Source organism: Pinus tabuliformis, chromosome J, assembly GCF_031772625.1.
Source record: "Pinus tabuliformis cultivar Carrire ecotype Pingquan chromosome J, CPIR1, whole genome shotgun sequence".
NCBI lineage: Eukaryota > Viridiplantae > Streptophyta > Pinopsida > Pinales > Pinaceae > Pinus > Pinus tabuliformis.
In genome coordinates this window covers 1,524,067,755-1,524,086,943 of record NC_142295.1, presented here as the reverse complement: position 1 = coordinate 1,524,086,943, position 19,189 = coordinate 1,524,067,755, and the positions used below count along the sequence as shown (strand labels likewise).

Here is a 19,189-nt window from a genome sequence, read left to right as displayed (position 1 = left end):
AAGTACCTTTGGTCCATGGCGGTTAGTCCTTGGAAGTTGTGCCTATGGTTTCGGACCATTATGTCTCGACGGACGTGTTGATCCCTAGTTTCGAGGTTGATGGTATTGTGTTTCTATGGTTTTGGCTCTTGGTATTGAACAAGGCCTAAGGCTATATAAGGAGAAGATCACTAGGCAAAGGTGAATGGATTGTGGGTGTCTGACGCAGTGAGAAGATCTGGTATTGCTGGTTATCTGTTCGGGACGCTTGGCAAGGGTCGGATCTGACAGCAAAGGCAGAAGTAATCATTTCTAGATCTGCACGCGGGTTGCCTTTGGAGAAAGCGCGTATACACGCGGTTTTGGTACAGTGAAGTAGCGTATGCATGATAAGTGTTAATATTTCAGGTTGCTGCTGATTCTGGTGGTTGTTGCAGAGTTCTAGATTCTGGTTTGGGTTCTGTGTTCTTGATGACAGGGTTTCAGTGATTCGGTATTGGGTTGTTTAATGAATTATGATGCAAGTATAAGTTGATGATTGTATTGCGGTAATGTTTGCTTTGTACTCTTGGATCCAGTATGAAAATGTATGAAACGTGGTCCCTGAAGGTTGTAGGGTCAGCACCTACGTACTAGTAAATGGATCAGCTAGTACAAGAGCTAAGGGGGTTGTAGCTCCCTTCCAAAAGTAGTTGGAAAACGAGAGAGGGTTGTAGCCCTCTGCAGGTTGTAGCCTGCGTACTGGTAAAGGACTGCACCAGTACATTGTAAAAGAAGTTTCTCATTAATAAAGAAAGAGACAAATTGCAGCAGGTGGTTTTCACCCACATTGGGTTTCCACCTTATATCATGGTGTTCATGTGTGTGGCTTTTGTGTGATGATCTATTCTGTTATACTGCATCTGTTTACTGTTAATATGCTTAATAATATCCTGATGCATTTACTGAAGATAAGATTAACTGAATCATAAGATCTCTGCATATACGCTAGTTGCTTTAGACACAGTCGCGTGTACACGCGGGTTCACTTAACTGAAGTCGCGTATATGTTTCTGAGTATGAAATTGAAAAGTTTTATCTGATCTGATAATACTGATTCACCCCCCCCCTCTCAGTATTATTTCCAACAACAGGAAGAAGAAAATGATATTCACTTGCCATAAATCAATTTTTATACTTGGCATTGGAGCTTCATTTAACAAATTCGAATTTCTCTTTAGGATTGTCACCTCATGCCACTTTTTAATCACTTATGCATTGAGATTTGCTCCCAACTCTCTATATAATGGAGCCATGGGCTCTCATATTGTATCATATTATGAGCTATTGGGCTTGAGGAGATTCTGTCTGTTTGTAATTGCATATTTTTAATATAATCAAGACTTTGGAGCTATATGGCTTATGTTGTCTTGGTGTAATGAGGTGACTTATTTTCATGCTATTGTTATTATTTTTCATTTCCTTTTGCATATTGAATAAGTATTAGATTCTATTTGTCATCTTATTTGGATTGGAGTGTTCAAGTTATCTTGCACACCTATTGATTTAGAGTAATATTCTAGGAATAGGCTTTCCAAATCATGTTAGGAGGAATGTTTGGTTATCTTGTTTATTGTATTGCTCTAATCCATGTATGAACTAATGTTTCTTTCAAGTGTGTAGGGAAGATTTTCGTTTTGTGTGCAGGAATCTATCTGGAAGTGAGAGAAATCTTCACGAGATCAACCAACTTCTGGGATCACAGCAATCCAAGACTTAGCCATCTTCCATTCCAAAGTCTTCCATCCAATGAAGCAAGAGGAGGTTTCTTTACCCTATAGTTACTTAATCATCATTTAAATACTTTTTTGATTCTAGCTTTTCAAAATCATATTTGGTATTCAAAAGCCATCATCTAAACTAGGCAAGTATGGGTGTTTACTCTCAATACTTGAGGTAGTATTTTTGTACATTAAATTTGTATTCTAATTTGTTTATTTGATTTATTTTTAACTAACTCTTAGGTTTTATTTTGCAGCCCATAAGCTTGAAGCATTGGACGACAAAGAGCTTGGAGGAGAGGCATTGGGAAACTACTTACTTGTGTGCATGCAAGACCCTTTCACCCATTTCAAACATCGATTTTTCAAGGGAGGTCGTGGGCCTTATTGAGCTTTGTAGCTTGTTGTTGTATATTCTTGAGAGAGAGTCTAGCCTTGTTAAATTTCTGCACTTTGTAAATATCTCTCTCGTATTGTAGGCTGCCCTTTAGAGGCATTTTAACCCCTCTCAAATATTAATAAAATAAAATTTATGTTTTGATGGAATTCAGGATTTTTCCCATGGCATCCCCTTTTCTCATTTGAGAAGGGAATTCTTATGGTTTGACTGATTTTTTGCTTCTAGTTTTCTTAACTTCTAACACTTAATTTCGTGTTTAAAGAATTAACTCATTTCAATCCACATGCGATTTTTCTTAATTTTAAATTTATCACATGCATAAGCTTCGACTTGTAAATTTTGAGTAAATTTTATCTTATATGAAAACATTCAACATTGTGGCAAGTTTTGATTATTCCTTCAAGTACATGCTTCATTTTGTATACACATTGGTAACTTTTGAAGCAATTCTATTGTAACATTCACAGTGTTAAAACAATCTACTTCATTTGCTTATTTTCCATGCAAGCACATATGAATTCATTTACATGTTAAATTCTCAAAGTTTTACTTGCTATCTCTTTTTCTATTTATGAAGCATTTGCATATAAGTATATTTTAATAGGATAATTAACACAATCTACACTCTCATCTAGGCATTTTAGTATAGGAAGGCTTCCAAGCCAAGCTTCCTAGCCTCACTAAAATTAACCTCCAAGCATAAGCATGGTTGATAGAAAGCATAGGGAAAAAATCTTTTTTGGAAAGTTCTTCCATCTAGTACGAAGGTAAAAGCATTGTGACCCTATAGTTATGAAGGTGGTTTGCCCGCTTGTAGGAATAAAGACAGACGCTGGCTCGTAAGACTCAGGGGACAAGTATTGTTAATGACACCTTTGTGCCCTCGCCCCCTCTTTCTTACAGTCACCCCAATTTTTACCCTTTGGTAAGAGCTCAAGAAGAGGACTTCTCACTTAACTTAGGCATTTTAGATTAAAAATAATCAAGACTAATTGCATCCAAATCTAGTATAAGTGCATCTCATGCTAATACATCTTATAGTTTTACTTGCAATTATCCATTCTACTTGTCATTGTTGAATATTTTATGTTGGCAAGCATTGTTTCATTTTCCTTTTGCAAGTAGAACATTAATTGCTTTTCCTTTTGCAAGATATCTCTATATGCTTTGGTATAGGCATTGATTATATTTTAAAAGCATTTTATATCGTGTATTGATTATTGTGCTAACATCTTTGTTTCCATTTCAGGATTGCTTTGTTTTCATTTTTGGAAGCATTCTACTTTTGTTTTGAGCAAATGTATCTTTCATTCATGTTGAGCAATTTATCTCAAAGCACTAATTTTATGGTTTTATCATGTTAATGATTTTGCTCATTTCATATTTTGCTCATAATTTGTAAAAGTAATAGACTTTCACTTTAACATCTCTCCTAGAACCTCACATTTCTTTTAATTTAGTTTTCCATAAAGGGACCACCCCCATAGCTAACCTAGGAGATAACTTAAATTGAGAGAGTAGAGATTTAGTGTGACAGCCCCTTCTCTTAGTTCCTTGCCACCAACCACTCCTTGTGGGGTTGAAGGCTTTTGTCACTGACTTGTACGTAGTTTTAGGTGGCAGGGTCAACAGCCCCAATCAACTGTCAGTACTCAGAAGGATTCACCAAATCAGGTCCAGTAGCATCTCCGCATAACTTCTTGAAATTCATCTCCATCGGTGTGGCTAGGGACCTGCATTTAATCATTCCAAATCTTTCCAATAGCTTCACAACATATTTTTCTTGAGAAAAGAAAATCTCACCAAGCCTTTATCAAATCTCTAGTCCCAGAAATTAATGCATCATACCAAGATCCTTCATTTCGAATTCAGATGCCATCTCCCTCTTACACTCGAGCATCAGAGGCTCACTACTTGTCAAGAATAAATTATCAACATATAAAACCAAAATCAAAGGCATACCTTAGACCACTTTAAAGTAGAGGTTTGGATCAACACTGTTTCTTATGAATCCAAGCTTCGCCAAGTAACTGTCAATACAAGCATACTGAGCTCGAGGAGCTTGCTTCAAACCATATAGTGCTTTCTTCAACCTGTAAACATGAATCTACATGTCCTTCACTTCAAATCCCTTAGGCTCCTCAACATATACTTATTCCTGTAGTATGCCATGAAGAAATATTGTCTTTACATCCATCTGGTGAAGTGTCCATCCTTGGCTAGCGACAAGGGTAACAATTGATCTAATAGTAGTGTAGCGGGCAACGGGAGAAAATATATCGTCATAGTCTTCTCCCTCTTTCTGGGAAAAACCTCGGGCCATGAACTTTTCTTTGTACTTCTCAATGCTTCCATCAGCTCCATGCTTGATCTTATATAGCCATTTTGAAGTTGCGACAGACTTTCCTTTAGGTCTTGGCGCAACATCCCATACATCAGTCTTCATAATCGATTCATATTCTTCGGTCATTTCATCCTTCCAAACCTCTCCTTTTACAACTTCAAAGGTAGAAAGCTCAACTTGGATCATGGTACTCATAGCTACAACGTATCCTTGATATTTGCATGGCTTCTTACTTTCTTTAAAGGTCCTTTTGGCTGGAACATATCTCTGAGCATCCTGTAAAGTATAACAACGCCATAGTGATCTCTTCCTAGCAAGGAGATCACTTGGAGGAAGATCCAAGGGGTCCATAGGCTCCATGTTATCATCGACTATGTCCTTCTCAAATTCTGACACAGAAGGACCTTCTAATATGTCATCAACACCTTTCTTCTCAGTAGGAGGAAAATCTCTTTCTTTTCCAAGGGTGGCACCTTCATCGAAAGTTACATCCTTGCTAAACTCGATCTTCCTCTGACCAGATATGCATATTCTAAATGCTTTAAAAATTTTACAATAACCAACGAACATTCCTTTCTTGCTAGTGGCCTCCAGCTTATTCTTCTTGTCCTTTGGCACATGGAAATATATGGGGCAACCAAACATCCTGAGATGTCCAATGTCGGGCTTCACACCTTTGAATACTTTTTCAAGAATCTTGTTGTCCAATGCTTGATGAGGTACTCGATTTTGGACATATATTGTTGTATTTGTAGCTTCTCCCCAAAGAATTTTGACAACTTTTGAGCATGCAGCATAGTTCAGGCAGCTTCTACGATGGCCCTGTTCTTTCTTTCAGCGACTCCATTTTGCTTGGGTTTGCTTGGGTTTGTAAGGTACGATAGTTTCCTTCTTGATTCCAACCTGCTTGCAAAAGTCAATGAACTCATTTGAAATGTACTCTCCACCATTGTCGGATTGGAAGACTTTGATCTTCTTCCTTGTTTGATTTTCTATCAACGCCTTGAAGTCCTTGAACATATCAAAAGCCTCATCCTTATGCTTTAAGTAGTATATCCATGTCTTCCTAGAGAAGTCATCAATGAAGATTATGTAGTAGAGATGTCCACCAATAGAGTGCACAGGCATGGGTCCACATAGGTCAGAATGAATGAGTTGAAGAATATCATCGATCTTATTCCTGCTAGAGGGGAATGGTCCCCTTGTCTTCTTTCCACTAGCACACCCCAAACAAACTCCATCATGACTGGCTTGAACATCAGGCATCCCAGAGACTAACTTCTTCAATTTTGGTAGGGCTTCATAATGTAGATGTGCTAACCTTCGGTGCCATAGCTCACTTTGATGATTAATGTCATGGACCATTGCTAGAAGAGGTCTTCCATTGACTCTATAGAGTCCTTCAACTCTAGATCCCAAGGTGAAAGCATCTCTCATGCAAGATTCCATAGGCCATGTGAGGACTTTTCCTTTGATGAACACTACTCTCATACCCTTTTCTTCCAAAGAAAAAATAGATACCAAGTTCTTCTTTAAACCCGGAACATACATCACATCATGAAGAAGAATGGATTCACTAAATGAAATTTGATGAAACCAAAATACTTCACAAGATGAGTAGAAATGTCTCCAAGAATGATTGTCAAACTTGTCTCCCTCTCAACTAGGTTAGAGAGGACTTACTTGTACATAGAGAAATGACCAAAAGCCCCACTATCTACCAACCAACTATCATATGAATCTGGAGGGGAAGAACTAGAAAGAGCAGAAATAAGAATATATTCAAATTGATTAGCAATTGCATTGTTTTCATACCTGGAATTTCTTGTTCTCTTTTGAGGACGATGACCTTCTTCATAGCCATCCAGAGTATCCCTTCTCCTTATGTCATCACTTCTTTTATCATCTCCTCATCTTTGATCATCATTTCTTCTCCTATCATTGCACCTGTTGTTGTTGAAGCCACAGTTGGATCTAGGAGCATCTCTCTTTCTTGAATAGTCTCGAGCATAGTGACCATACATGTGGCAGTTGAAGCATTCAACTTGAGGCCTGTCTTTTCTCAATCTTCTCTTGGAGTCCTTCAATTCGGGAGAGAACTTTCTTGAATTCAATGGTCTTCCTCTACCTTTCCTCTTATTTTTTGTACGAAATATGGAGGATTCTCCTTCTTCATGCTTTTTAATCCTTGCTCGGGCAATCATCCTTGTTTCTTCTTGAGTGAATTGTTCAACGAGCTAATCAAATGTCAGAAGTCTATTGTTGTTGCTTATAGTAGTAATGAAGGTTTCCTAATTAGGAGGAAGAGCTTGAAGAGTGATCATCACCAACTCTCTATCAGATATAGTGTCACTAGCAGTTTGCAATTGATCCCTTAGTTGAGATACCCTCATAATACAGGATTGCATAGATTCTCCTTTATTCATTTTCAATTCTGTGAGCTTATTCTTCAAAGAGAGGATATGATTCAAATTGTTGACTTGATATGTCCCAACAAACTTATCATAAATGTCTTTAGAACTCTTCAAATTACCAACATAAAAAAGTAAATGATCTTGCAAACCATCAATGAGAATTTTCTTAGCTTTAAGGTCACCTTTCTTGTACCTGGACTTGATAGCAACAGAAGCATTCACTAGAGGTTTAGGTACCTTTCCTTGCACATATTCCAAAACATCGTTGTCATCTAATATACCTTCCAACCTGATTTTCCAAGCAGCAAAGTTAGATGAGTCACCCAGCTTCTCATTACCCTTGAAGTAAGAAGTAACATCTTGATCAAATCAAATAAGCTCCTTCAGCTTCTTTCAAGAGTGATTGCTCTTTTCTCTTGTATCCTTGGGCTTGTCTTCACCTTAGCTCTAGTTCCATGTTAATTTTCTATTGTTCTATGTTGTTACAATCACTTTAGCCCAATTCTTTTCTTTAATTAGCAATATTTCAATACAATTATTCTTCCAATTATCAAGAGCAATTGTAGATAGAACAGTAAATGCAATAGACAATAGAAGACAATCAAGAGCAATGAGAGACACAAGGATTTATTCAAAGACGAGGGGAAAACCTTTTCAAATTCTTCTTCTTATTAGATTGTCATAAAATGTTCAACAAAGAGAGAGTACAATGTTCCAATTCACCAATCACAAGACTATCCAGCAAAACCAACCAAACAATATCCAAGATATGAGCCCAATAGATAGATCAGATTTAGATCAAAGTTTCCAAGCCTGTAGTCAACAGTCAAAGTCTGCGGTCAAATGTCTAAAGTATCTTAGGTCACAGCCGTGTAGCTAGTGACCATGCATGCAGCTAAAGCTTTCCAACTGGAGGGAGCACCCTATCATGCGAGCAGCGACAATCGAGAATCTTCTATTCGAACCCTATGGCTACAAATCAAAATCCCTTCTTCACACATGCGAGCTCAGACCCTGCAATTTTGGACCTGTACAAACCAATTTCGTGAACCAACATCAGACTTGTGCGAGCCAAAACAAAGAAGAGAGAGAGAAGAAGATGATTGTTGATGATGTCCAAATGAGGGTCACTTGACTTGCATTTATATGCTTCCAAGGGTGTCCAATTTCTCTTTAAAGGCGACCTGTACTTTTGTGCACATGTGGATTTCCTCCTAAAAACTACATTTTCCCTAACTAAATTAAATTCTTCCAAGGGCTAAGACGGGTCTTTCTTGATGAGGAATACTGCCCAAAAGAGGGAATTTGTCCCTAAGCTGCAAAATTAACAAGAAAGACACCAAGATCCATGAAGTGTAGCCGCGAAATGGGCAATATGTGTCACCTACCGAGATTAGCCACGAGAGCTAGCCATCACTAAGTCAAGGTACAGTGCACAAAGAAGTGGCCAACAAGAGCCAATACAACAAAACAGACAGGTCAACCCAAGCATTAGCAGGAGCCACCATTGAAGGAAGAAAGGCCATAGGTTAGATCGAGAAATTTAGCCAATTGCCCAACAATAAGCAATCACTACAGAGATAAGTCGTACGAGTACAACTAGAGACACCAGTTAGAGTCGCATGTGGTGTGTAGGAGTTGAGAGTTGGAAAATCGAAAAGGCAAAAAGATTTTCTTATGTTGATAATTACTTATGATACTCTTATGTTCTTATTAACTTTCTTATGTTCTTCTTTTATCTTTGTTTCATCAAGCAATTATCAAAACAAAACATGAAGATCAGGGACACCAGATGTAGGCGAACAACGAAGGCTAAAACCCCTATATAGGGGAAAACATAGTCAAGAACTCTTCCTTCAATAATTCGAATTGAGACGGACCAAGACCCTAGACCAATAGACCTTCATCCTCCACCAAGTCAGTCTTCCAATGAGATATTGCAACCTTCAATAGTCTCTTCTTGTTTAGCAGTTACAGCCCAGCATCAACCCATAATTCCGATCCCAGCATCGGAATTTTGGCCTTCCCAGCAACTGCAGAATTTCAACCCCTCCAATAGCTTCACAGCTTCAATGCATCTTCACAACTTCGATGCAGCTTCACAGCTTCGATGCAGCATCACAGTTTTGATGCAATTTCCCAGCTTCGATGTAGTTTCCTAGCTTCGATGCAGCTTCAGAATTGCGTTACACATGAGAGAGAGAGAGAGAGAGAAACCCAAAAACTTCGATTCCAACTTCCTCCTTGAACTTCACACTTTTTTTGCTCCCAGCTATTGCAATTCGAACTTGTGAGAGATGTGCTTCCAAATGAGTCGAGTTGCTCCAATATATAGTGAGTTTGTGAGGTCGAATTCCTTTGTTGAAGCCGACCTGTCCTTCCTTGAGGCCGACTTGGTGGAGGAGACCTAATTGACCTAATTTACATTAAAATAATTTTCTTTCTTGAAAAATAATTCCGAAGAAGGGTTCTTTACATTGTGATATGGACAAGGATACTTAACATAAACCCTAGAAGTCTTCAATGGAGACTTTGACCTAAAAACAATTGACCCAAGCATGAAACCCATGCTTTAATAAACCAATTTATTTAATAATAAAATTTCTTTTTCTTTCTTTCGACAAATACATTTCAAATATAATTATGAAGACCGACACTAGATACATTCTTCAACACTCCCTCTTAACTAGGGAGGTATTCATAATTACATATATCTATAGAGGTACATGGAAGATCTCCAAAATGAACTACGAAGAGTTCAACATACTCAGTGCTAGAGACTAGATTCCTGACCAGGGTAATCTATCCAAGTGGGACTAAGATGGGCTAAAGCTTTCAGCGAGTCTAGGTACCATCAGGCTTACTAACTAACTATCAACCCAGGGATCTAGCTGCATATCCAAGGTCAGAGCTCCAAGTCCAACGCCACCCTTCCTCTTCGGGATCTAGACAACAAACACACATAGGGTTAGATGCTTCATCTCTCCGTAATAAACTAGATATATTTATTTGTCCAAGCATGCTCCCAAAGTGTGGTTGGTAGAATTGGCAGGGTAGCGGGTACATTAGCTTGATTTGCCAGCAGTATTGTTGGAGGCCAACCTTCAAAGAGAGAGAGAGACCATACCAATCAGTGGTTTTGGAGAAAATAATTATTTTGGGATGTTTCAAAGGAACAAAACACAAATCCATGAGAGATCCTAGCAAATCTATAAACCAACAATTTATTCTTCTGGGTGCTCGAATAGCTTAGACAACAAAAAATTATTAGACTGAGAGGTGGCAACAACCAGTCTTAGATTCAAGGACTGGTTGGATGGAGCGTCAACTTTCCTGCCCTAGCAGACAACGGTTATGTCATTGCTGAAGGAGAATGACCTTTGGGAGATTGTGGATAAGGAGAGCCAATCGCCAATAGATCCAATAATGTTGGCATCCCCTAAAAACGAGAACATTAGAGCTCAACATGTCATCATGAATTTCGTGAAGGATTACTTGATTCCTCAATTGGCAAAAAAGATGACAACTAGGGAGATGTACAAAGTTGTAGTGGACCTGTCCCAGAACAACATCAAGAACAAAAAGGTGATCTTGAGATATAAGCTCAGATCCATCCAAATGTCAGAGTCTGATAATGTTACCAGTTCATGAGGATCACCCAGACATAAAAACATAAAAACACAGAGAACACAAGATACAGGATCCAAGCCAAGCCAAAACCCCTCCAAGGGGAAAACCCAAAAAAATCCCTTCTTATATAATCAGATCAAATGAGACATCCAAGGCCCTTCCACCCTCTAGAAGCCAAGTCAAACCTTCCTTTTGCTCAAATTTTGGCCATCCTCTTTTATCTGCTAAATTTCATATCAGATGCTCCAAATTGTGTGTCCAAAATGATCTCCAACTTTCTTCTATTTATACTTGTCCAAAGGGTTGCGATCAGTCATATCCCTTGGCGTAGAGCCTACATGACAAGCAGGGCCAACTTGACTTCTAGAAGGAATTTTTACCCAAAATACATGTTTAAAAATTCTTCATCTTTTTTCTTTACAATAGGTCCAAATAGGACTTTGAATCAAGAAATCCTAGAAGCCTGAAGACCCTTCTTATCTAATAAAGTAATAATAATTATTATTTTTTTCTTCTTTTTCTTTTTACATAAAATATACAATGATATAGGTACAAAGACCATTACAAAGACCGAACTTAGTTACATTTTCTAACACTCCCTCTTAACTAGGGAGGTATTCATAATTCCACAACCGGTACAAGGATACATCTCAAATTGAAATATTCCCATAAGAAGAGATCCAAATTGATCACTCATCATAGCCAGCATTGTCACATTACCAAGGCCTTGACAGGTACACTCTATCTCTCCACAAGATCAGAGCACAATGTTGGGAGGCATTCCATGGGACACCACACCGCCTCACCAAGATACATACTCCACCTAGGATACCCGGAGTATGTCCTCCACCAGACCATTTCCCTCAAGGAAATGTTTGTCCACCGGACCATTCTTTATCCAAGTCCATGTACTTGACTTAGGATCTCCATCCTAATCCATCACAGTACATGACTCAAGAATGTTTGTCCAAGATGCTTATCCAATCCACCATTCTCCTTATCCATGTCCATGTACTTGACTTAGGATATCAATCCTAATCTATCACAGTACCTGACACAAGGAGAACCATGCTTATTCAATCCATTCTCCCTATCTGTGATGCATGCACTAGACTTATGGCAATTAGTCCTGGCCTAGTACATGACACAGGGAGAAACAGTGTCCAAACTTACTACCTCTCACCCTGAAAGGAGAAATCCATGCTCACTCCCTCTCAGATAGGGAGAATTCACCAACAAGTCTCAGCTTGTGTTAGATGTACTCCCTTACATCAATTACCTATTACAGTTGTAGCTTTCTCAGCCATCCCTCTTATCACTTTTGATCATCTTGCATCTTCTTGATAATCATGTACTTGAGGTCTTCACCTACTGCATCCTAAACTGTGTCCAACACTAATTCCTGCACTACGCTGCTCCTTGCATTGCTTCCTGCCTTGAACATAGTCCATCACACAATTCCTTCACCTAACTAATTATCACAATACAAGGTTAGTCAATTTATTGTTCAGTCAACCTTGAACACAAATTGGCTAACCTTTTCAATCAGTCTCTATCAGTCAACACAGTTGCATAGCCTCAATAATTATGCCCTCTAGCTACTATTCTCATCTTCCCAAAAATAGCCAACACTTAGGGTCTTCAAATAAACCATCTTGTCAGACATCTAGCTACCTCCTAGATGACTGTCCTTAGCCCTTTGTCTTCAAATTGAGAGTCCTTAGGGCACCAATCAAACTGCCTTTCAAAAGTGGCTTAGCTGCTCTAAGATTACTATCATAAGTTCTTCCAAGCACAACATAATTTGTATTGAATGTCCACTACTTCACTATCCTTAGGGTTTTTACTATTTAGAAATCTATCTTCACAATGGTGAACCAGCTCTTGCACTCATTGTACAAAGAGTTTCTTCAAGTCTACCCTCTAAACAATAACAAATCAGAGCTTGCACCATTCAACCCTATCTAGGGCTTTCTTGTACCTGCAAAAACAACAAAAAACTCTCACCAAAGGGGAAATAAAACATCATAGTGTAGATTTCAGATTTTCTAATATATTTTAGTAGATCCGATGTGACGAACTATCCAATGGAATATCCACGATGGTTTACAGATCGATTTGCATTAATGAATTAGATGAATCTCAATTGTTGATCTTGAGTGATGTTGAGATCTTATCTCAACCATCAATCACTTTGGATATTAGGGTTGTCGATGTTAATTTTTAGGGCTTGATTGTTCTCTGTTGTAGATAATTACATTTTCAAAACTTTTCATCATTTACATATTACATTCAGCCCATTACACAATATCATCATTAGCAATTATGGGGAGAGAACAATAACATCAACTATACAATAGAGTAGTAAATAACAACAAAAGAAAAACATGCACAAATAGAGACACCATGATTTAGGTCAAAGACCAAGGCAAAATCCCGGAAGGGGGAAAACCCAACCAGATTCTTCTTCTATTAGATATTCATCAAATTCTCAGCTGAGATACGAAGAATAATACCAAGAGACATTAGTGTTTCATCATCAACCACACTAGGCCACCTAGGGCCAACTCAAGTTAGTTCACAACTTCATTTGTGAACTGAGTAATCTGACATATGATAATCAAACAAGTCCAAGAGAGTTGCTATCATGGAACTATATCATTCATGTCACTACAATAAGTTTCATCAATATCAATGTCAGGAGTCATCATTGTTGTCATGTATCATAAAAGCAAGGTTATTGTCACATGTATCATTGTCACTGCCATATAAGAGTTACTGTCACTGTCACTATCAATAACAAGGTCACCGTCACTGTCTATGTCAAAGTCTCTATCATATATCAAGGTTTTGTCATATACATTACAATCATGCATCTAGGTCAAGGGTATAAAGATTACAATTGTTTCTCCAAGTCATTGTAATGTAGAATGTTGTCTTATATCAAATTGCTAGCCACAGAAATTTATTGTTAATTTTTAAGCCATAGAGTATGATCGATCAATGCCACTATTGTTGTAATATGTAAAAGCATATGTAATGACACACAGAACCACTGTAGAGATAATGATGCCATATAAACCATGGCGATGACACTCAAAGAATAGAGATGTCGTCAGTTTAATGCGAACCATAGGGAGTCTGTGATCCACTGTAACTACAAGCCACAAAGACATACAAGTTGAAGCATCAAAATTGTAGGCTTGTTGGCTTTCAGTAAAAATACACAAGAGGTATTTTGTAATAATAATTTATTAATATATAAAAATGTACAAGTGATGAATGTTACAATGAGGACCTGCATATATGTACCTAATCAGGTGTCCTTTCGTGACTAGGCATGTCTTTTAGACATGCCTTTTCACTTAACTTAATGGCTATTTAACATAATCAATATTTGATTATTTAATATTTACATTTATTTTATTTATTTACTTGTTATCAATTATATTCATAACATAGCCCCTTCCTTTAGAAGCTTTATCCTCAAAGCTTATTGTCGACATTTTCCTTCAGTTTGCATTTGTCATCTCGGCATATGTAATTTGACGCCACTGGCACCTCTGTCTGTATAGTTTGCTTGGTAACACTATCTTGAATCCAAGGTTATCTAATTTTTTTATTTTTTTTAATAACTCTAAATAATTTTTTTATAACTCTAATTTTTTTTAATTAAAAAATTTAATCAAATTATATAAATTAATTAATTAAATTAATCAATTTATATAAATTAATTAAAATTTAAATAAGTTATATATATATATATATAGTGTGTGTGTGTATATATACATATATATATAGTGTTTAATTCTATATATTTACCCATGTTTGATAATTATAAGCTCAAACCATTGAGTGACCCACCATAATTATACATTCGAACCACTAAGTAACCTACAGTATCGACAAAATACAACATGTTGTATGTATATCTCGAGCCAATTATATGCTCTTTCGAATGAACATGTTGTATGTACATCTCGAATGGACATGGTGCTTGATGGCAGAGACTGTATCAGTTGACCTACAAACACGGTGCTTGACGGTGGAGACTGTAACGTTTTAACTGTATCAGTTTGTCCGAATGGCAAGGAAAGGTTGCAGTGGACAGTAGAGGGGCAGAGTTGTTGGAGTGGTCGGGGAGCACGGCAGGGACGCAGGTGGACGCAACGTTTTAACCACTTTCAAGGCAGTGCGACGACATTCTCTCCATAGGTAGCTCTTGCATACTACCTGTGAATATTTTGTTGCCAGCCCACAGTTTCTTGCATTCTTGACCACAAGTTAATAACCAGAACCCCAGACTCAATTGCAACTTGTATACAAGATTTGGCAAGTCTCGACAATTTTATTGATTTGTTCTAGCAGCTCAAGGGGATTCTTTCCATAGGTAGCTCCCATTTTATTAACTCCTGATTTAGTTATTGTAGCATCACCAACTCCAATACGAATCCATGCAGAAGGAATCATATTATGGAAAGCAAAACATGTGCATGTGCTTCTACCAGGTCTCTCACTGCCACTATCAGAAAATTGACAGCTATGTCTATCAAATGAATCATCCTCCCACAAATGGTCTCCATTTCCTTTCCTAGGTGACAATTGTAGCGTCAGTCCAACAGATGCATCTAGATTATCCTTCTTCCATAGAGGTTGATCAGGATCATAAAAATCTGGTTCATTTTCTGCAAAAACAATTGGCATCCCATTTGTGCGTGCAACATCCTCATTCGCTCCATATTTAATATTCTTATTGTATGAGTTTTTGCTACTTAATGGTAGACTGGAAACAACAGTAGCTAAGGGTCCAACTGGCCCAGTTTTCATCCCCAACAAGTGCCCACCTGAAAGTGAAACTGGAAGATTGAACTGAGAAAGGCTCTGAACATTTTCTACAACAATCCTATTTACACCATGCTCCATTGGGCACATGTCCCCTCTAAGACAACATCCCCGCTCCTCAAAATCCCTGCACCGAGGGCGTCCCATGCCCATGGTTAATCCAATGGTAGGATTCGAAGGGGGGGCTCGTCCTTGCATTCCAGCATGTAGTGTATGCAACTGCTCCAAACCACCATCAGGCATTCCAGGAATTAGCCCAAATGCATTCCATAATGAATTTGCAGAATTTCCACGATTTGATATAGGCCTTGTAGGATACATATTTGAAGACGTAGGTCCCTGAGGCATTGCTGACGAAAAATCAACTGTCTCCATGGAGGTGAACCTTGAATCATGTGGAGCCCAGCTACCTATACTCCTTCCCCTTCCTCTTCCTAAAGGAGCATGAAGAAAGGAATTTTGCACATCAAACCGAGGAGGTTCAACACGATATGTATGACTTCCCTTCACCGATTTTTGACCTCCATCCACATTCAACTGGGCAAGGGGTGAAGAACCATGACGCTTCTTGTCAAACTTTACAGATCCTTCTCTCTCTATTTGTAATGGAGTATATTCCCTACAGCGATCTGAAAACTGTGCCTCACCTTCTTGCAATGGTTGGCCATTATCTAAAAGCTTGCCCCGCTTCTTGATAGGTCTCGTCTCATCATCCTCTTCACCATCCTGATCAAAAGATTGAGACTGAGTGACTCTCCTTATATGTTTATCGTTGAGATCATCATCAACTTCCTATGAATCTCCTTCACTACGACCAAGTTTATCTTCAACACTAATGTTTTGTGCATTATTCTCAACATTTTGATATTCATAATCTTCATCCACATCAATGTCTACTTTAGCATCTTCCTCATTGTTATGATATTGTTCATCTTCTTGTTTTTCGAGATAGTCCTCATCCACCTCATCTTCATCTTGATCTATATCAGCTTCATCAGTATATTGAACATTATAATCATCCATTGCTTCATTTTCTTTCGTTTCTTCACTGTCGTTATCATCTTCCTTATTATCGATTCCTTTTCGACATGATTCAACTTCTGCATATGATTTTTCTAAACGCTGAAATGATTATTGAATTTTAATAAATTGTTCTATGAATTCAGGACGTGAACATAATGGCACAATTGTGCGGCATTCAACGTTAAAAAACCCGCATGATTATATTGTGTGGCATGGCTCTGATACCACTAAAACATCAAAACTATAGGCTTGTTGGCTTTGAGTAAAAATACATAATAGGTATTTTGTAATAATAATTTATTAATATATAAAAATGTACAAGTGATGAATGTTACATTGAGAACCTGCATATATATACCTAAGCAGGTGTCCTTTCGTGACTGGGCATGTCTTTTAGACATGTCTTTTCACTTAACTTTATGACTATTTAACATAATCAATATTTGATTATTTAATATTTACATTTATTTTATTTATTTATTTGTTATCAATTATATTCATAACACGAGTCAATTGTGATACACATAAGTCACTAAGTGATAGTGTGAGGCACATACCCGACCCTCAGAGCTAGCCCCACAGACTCGAGCCTCATAGTGAGAAATAATAAAGAGGTGATATGCCATTGAAAGATGTGTCGCCATTGTAAGAGAGACATGCAATGCCTTTGTAAGATGCGGCCACTGTAATGTGTGATGTGAGCCACAAGAAACAAACATATTTGTAATGTATGAGCCATTGTAATCTAATCAAGTTGCAATGATGCAATCCATATTGAATGTGAGTTATTATGAGACCGAGCCACTATAAATTTAAATTTAATCGAGCTATAGAGATGCAATCAAATGTGATCGCCAAATAGAAATTGTGAGCCATGGAAGTGTGTGTGTGTGTGTGTGTGTGTGTGTATATATACACATACACATGTTAATTTTTGGTATGTTTTATGCTTAAGAGCAATTTACTTCAATTTTCTTATAAGCCCAATATCAATATCCAGATTAGCAATCACATCAGCATGATAGTAAAATGCAGATAGAACATAAACATAAACACTAGAAGACAAGCCAAGACAAGAGGACACAAAATGTGGCACCAGCCAGGGGCAAACTCCAATGTCGGGAAACCCTTGATCAATTCTTCTTGTATTCTTTAAGAGTTCAGCAGAGAGAGAGATAGTACAAATATACAAAACTGATATTTTATGACAGCAGCAGTAAAGCCTTGACCAGAGAAGGCAATGTTGGTCAAACATGGCAAAATTCTACCTCTAGGTAGCTTGATCGAACCTAGGCAACTTTGGCTTGCAACTGTAAATACAATCAGCCCAAACACTGCTCATAAATCTGATTTCATTTTGCAGTAGATAGCTTTTCTAATTAGGGTACTTGTAGCAGCCCTAAGCTTCCTTGACAGTATTGATTTGTTGATCTGGTTAGGGCACTTGAATAAGTCCTTCCTATGAAACTGTGGCACATCCTTGACTGCCCTTAGCAACCCTTACTATGGTGCTATGGCCTGCGGCCTAGCACATAGCCAACCACCCTTAACGCAACAGCATTTAGCCTATAAGAATGCCAACACTTTAACTTGCTGCAATGCTGCAATTCTGGGACTAGTTAGGGCACTAACCACAGTCCCTAACAGCCCATCAAACTGGCCCAGAATTGCTCCTATTGACTGCGGTTGTCCTCCAATGGGATGCTGCCCTCCATGCTGCTCCTTTGGGGCAGTTTCAAGCCCAACGCATAGACCTATCTCTCTAACACAACTGTGGCACCCAAACAGCCTCTCTTTCCCACGTTGTACCTATAGCATCCACGCTGCTTCTAGGGCTTCTTTTGCTCTGTCTTATGACTTCTCTTAGCTGTGGATTAGGGCTCCTTCTAGCTGTGTATAAGAACCTTCTTTTGACAGCAGCTAGGTCTCCTTTCAACTGTGGCTAGGGCATGCTTTTGCTGCGAATTAGGAGCCTCTATTAACTGCGGCTAGGGCCTCCTTCTTTGACTGCGGCTAGGGCACATCTGATCAGCGGCTAGGACTCTCTTTGATGGCTCTTTCCATAACGTCTTCCTTGAGAGAAGACAAACCCAAAACATGTGGAGAGAGAGATCATGAGATAATGTGTGCCTCAAATGATTTGAGGTCTCCTCTATTTAGATGCAACGTTGACGTTTAGCTGGGGGTAATTTGCTTGCTGTCCGACCTTGACAAATTGTTAATAATACAAAAAAATTCATATCTCCATAAATACATGTTGGAATTGGATGATCTTTAGATCAATCCTATACCTCTCGAAGAGAGGAATCCAAGAAAAATATCAGTTGCCATAAATAAGGTGACCCATATGGAGTTTGGCCCTAGTTGCCAATTTTAACGAGCCTCTACAAAAGTATGCGAGCCAGGGTAAATACAATACGAACTATTGTAATTTATGCGAGATATAGAAGAGTAGAAGTGAGATGTACCAAATGTTATCTTTAGAGATATATGTGACCCAACAAGCCATTGGTATATTGTGCCACTGCAAAGCGAGTTATAGAGAGAGATGAGCCACTGTGATATATAATGAACAATAGAGATACAACCTTAGAGAAAGATATGCAAGCCTCAATGTGTGATCTGAATTTGATATGCCCAATTTATAGTTGTTGCTTCCTATGAAGGGTCACGACCATTGGGCAAGCCGACATGTCAATAATGAGAGGTTGACTTGTAATCTTTGGAGGGAAACCACAAATTCTATTATCAAATATATTTTTTATGTTAACTTTAATGATTGCTTGCCCAAGCAATT

The 19,189-nt window shown here is 38.2% G+C and overlaps 2 protein-coding genes across 3 annotated transcripts in view; both read right to left on the bottom strand.

Annotated features, from left to right (window-relative positions):
• The window catches only part of LOC149233296 (ADP-ribosylation factor GTPase-activating protein AGD3-like), a 234,193-nt gene that overhangs the window by 32,669 nt on the left and 182,335 nt on the right, over positions 1-19,189 (bottom strand). The gene's annotated exons all lie outside the window — the stretch shown is intronic.
• Positions 6,775-16,392, bottom strand: LOC149233297 (uncharacterized). Its single transcript, XM_089376900.1, has 3 exons — positions 16,267-16,392; positions 14,852-16,161; positions 6,775-7,186 (listed from the first exon to the last, which is right to left on the bottom strand). The coding sequence occupies exons 1-3, from the start codon at positions 16,390-16,392 to the stop codon at positions 6,775-6,777; spliced, it is 1,848 nt and encodes a 615-aa protein (XP_089233026.1).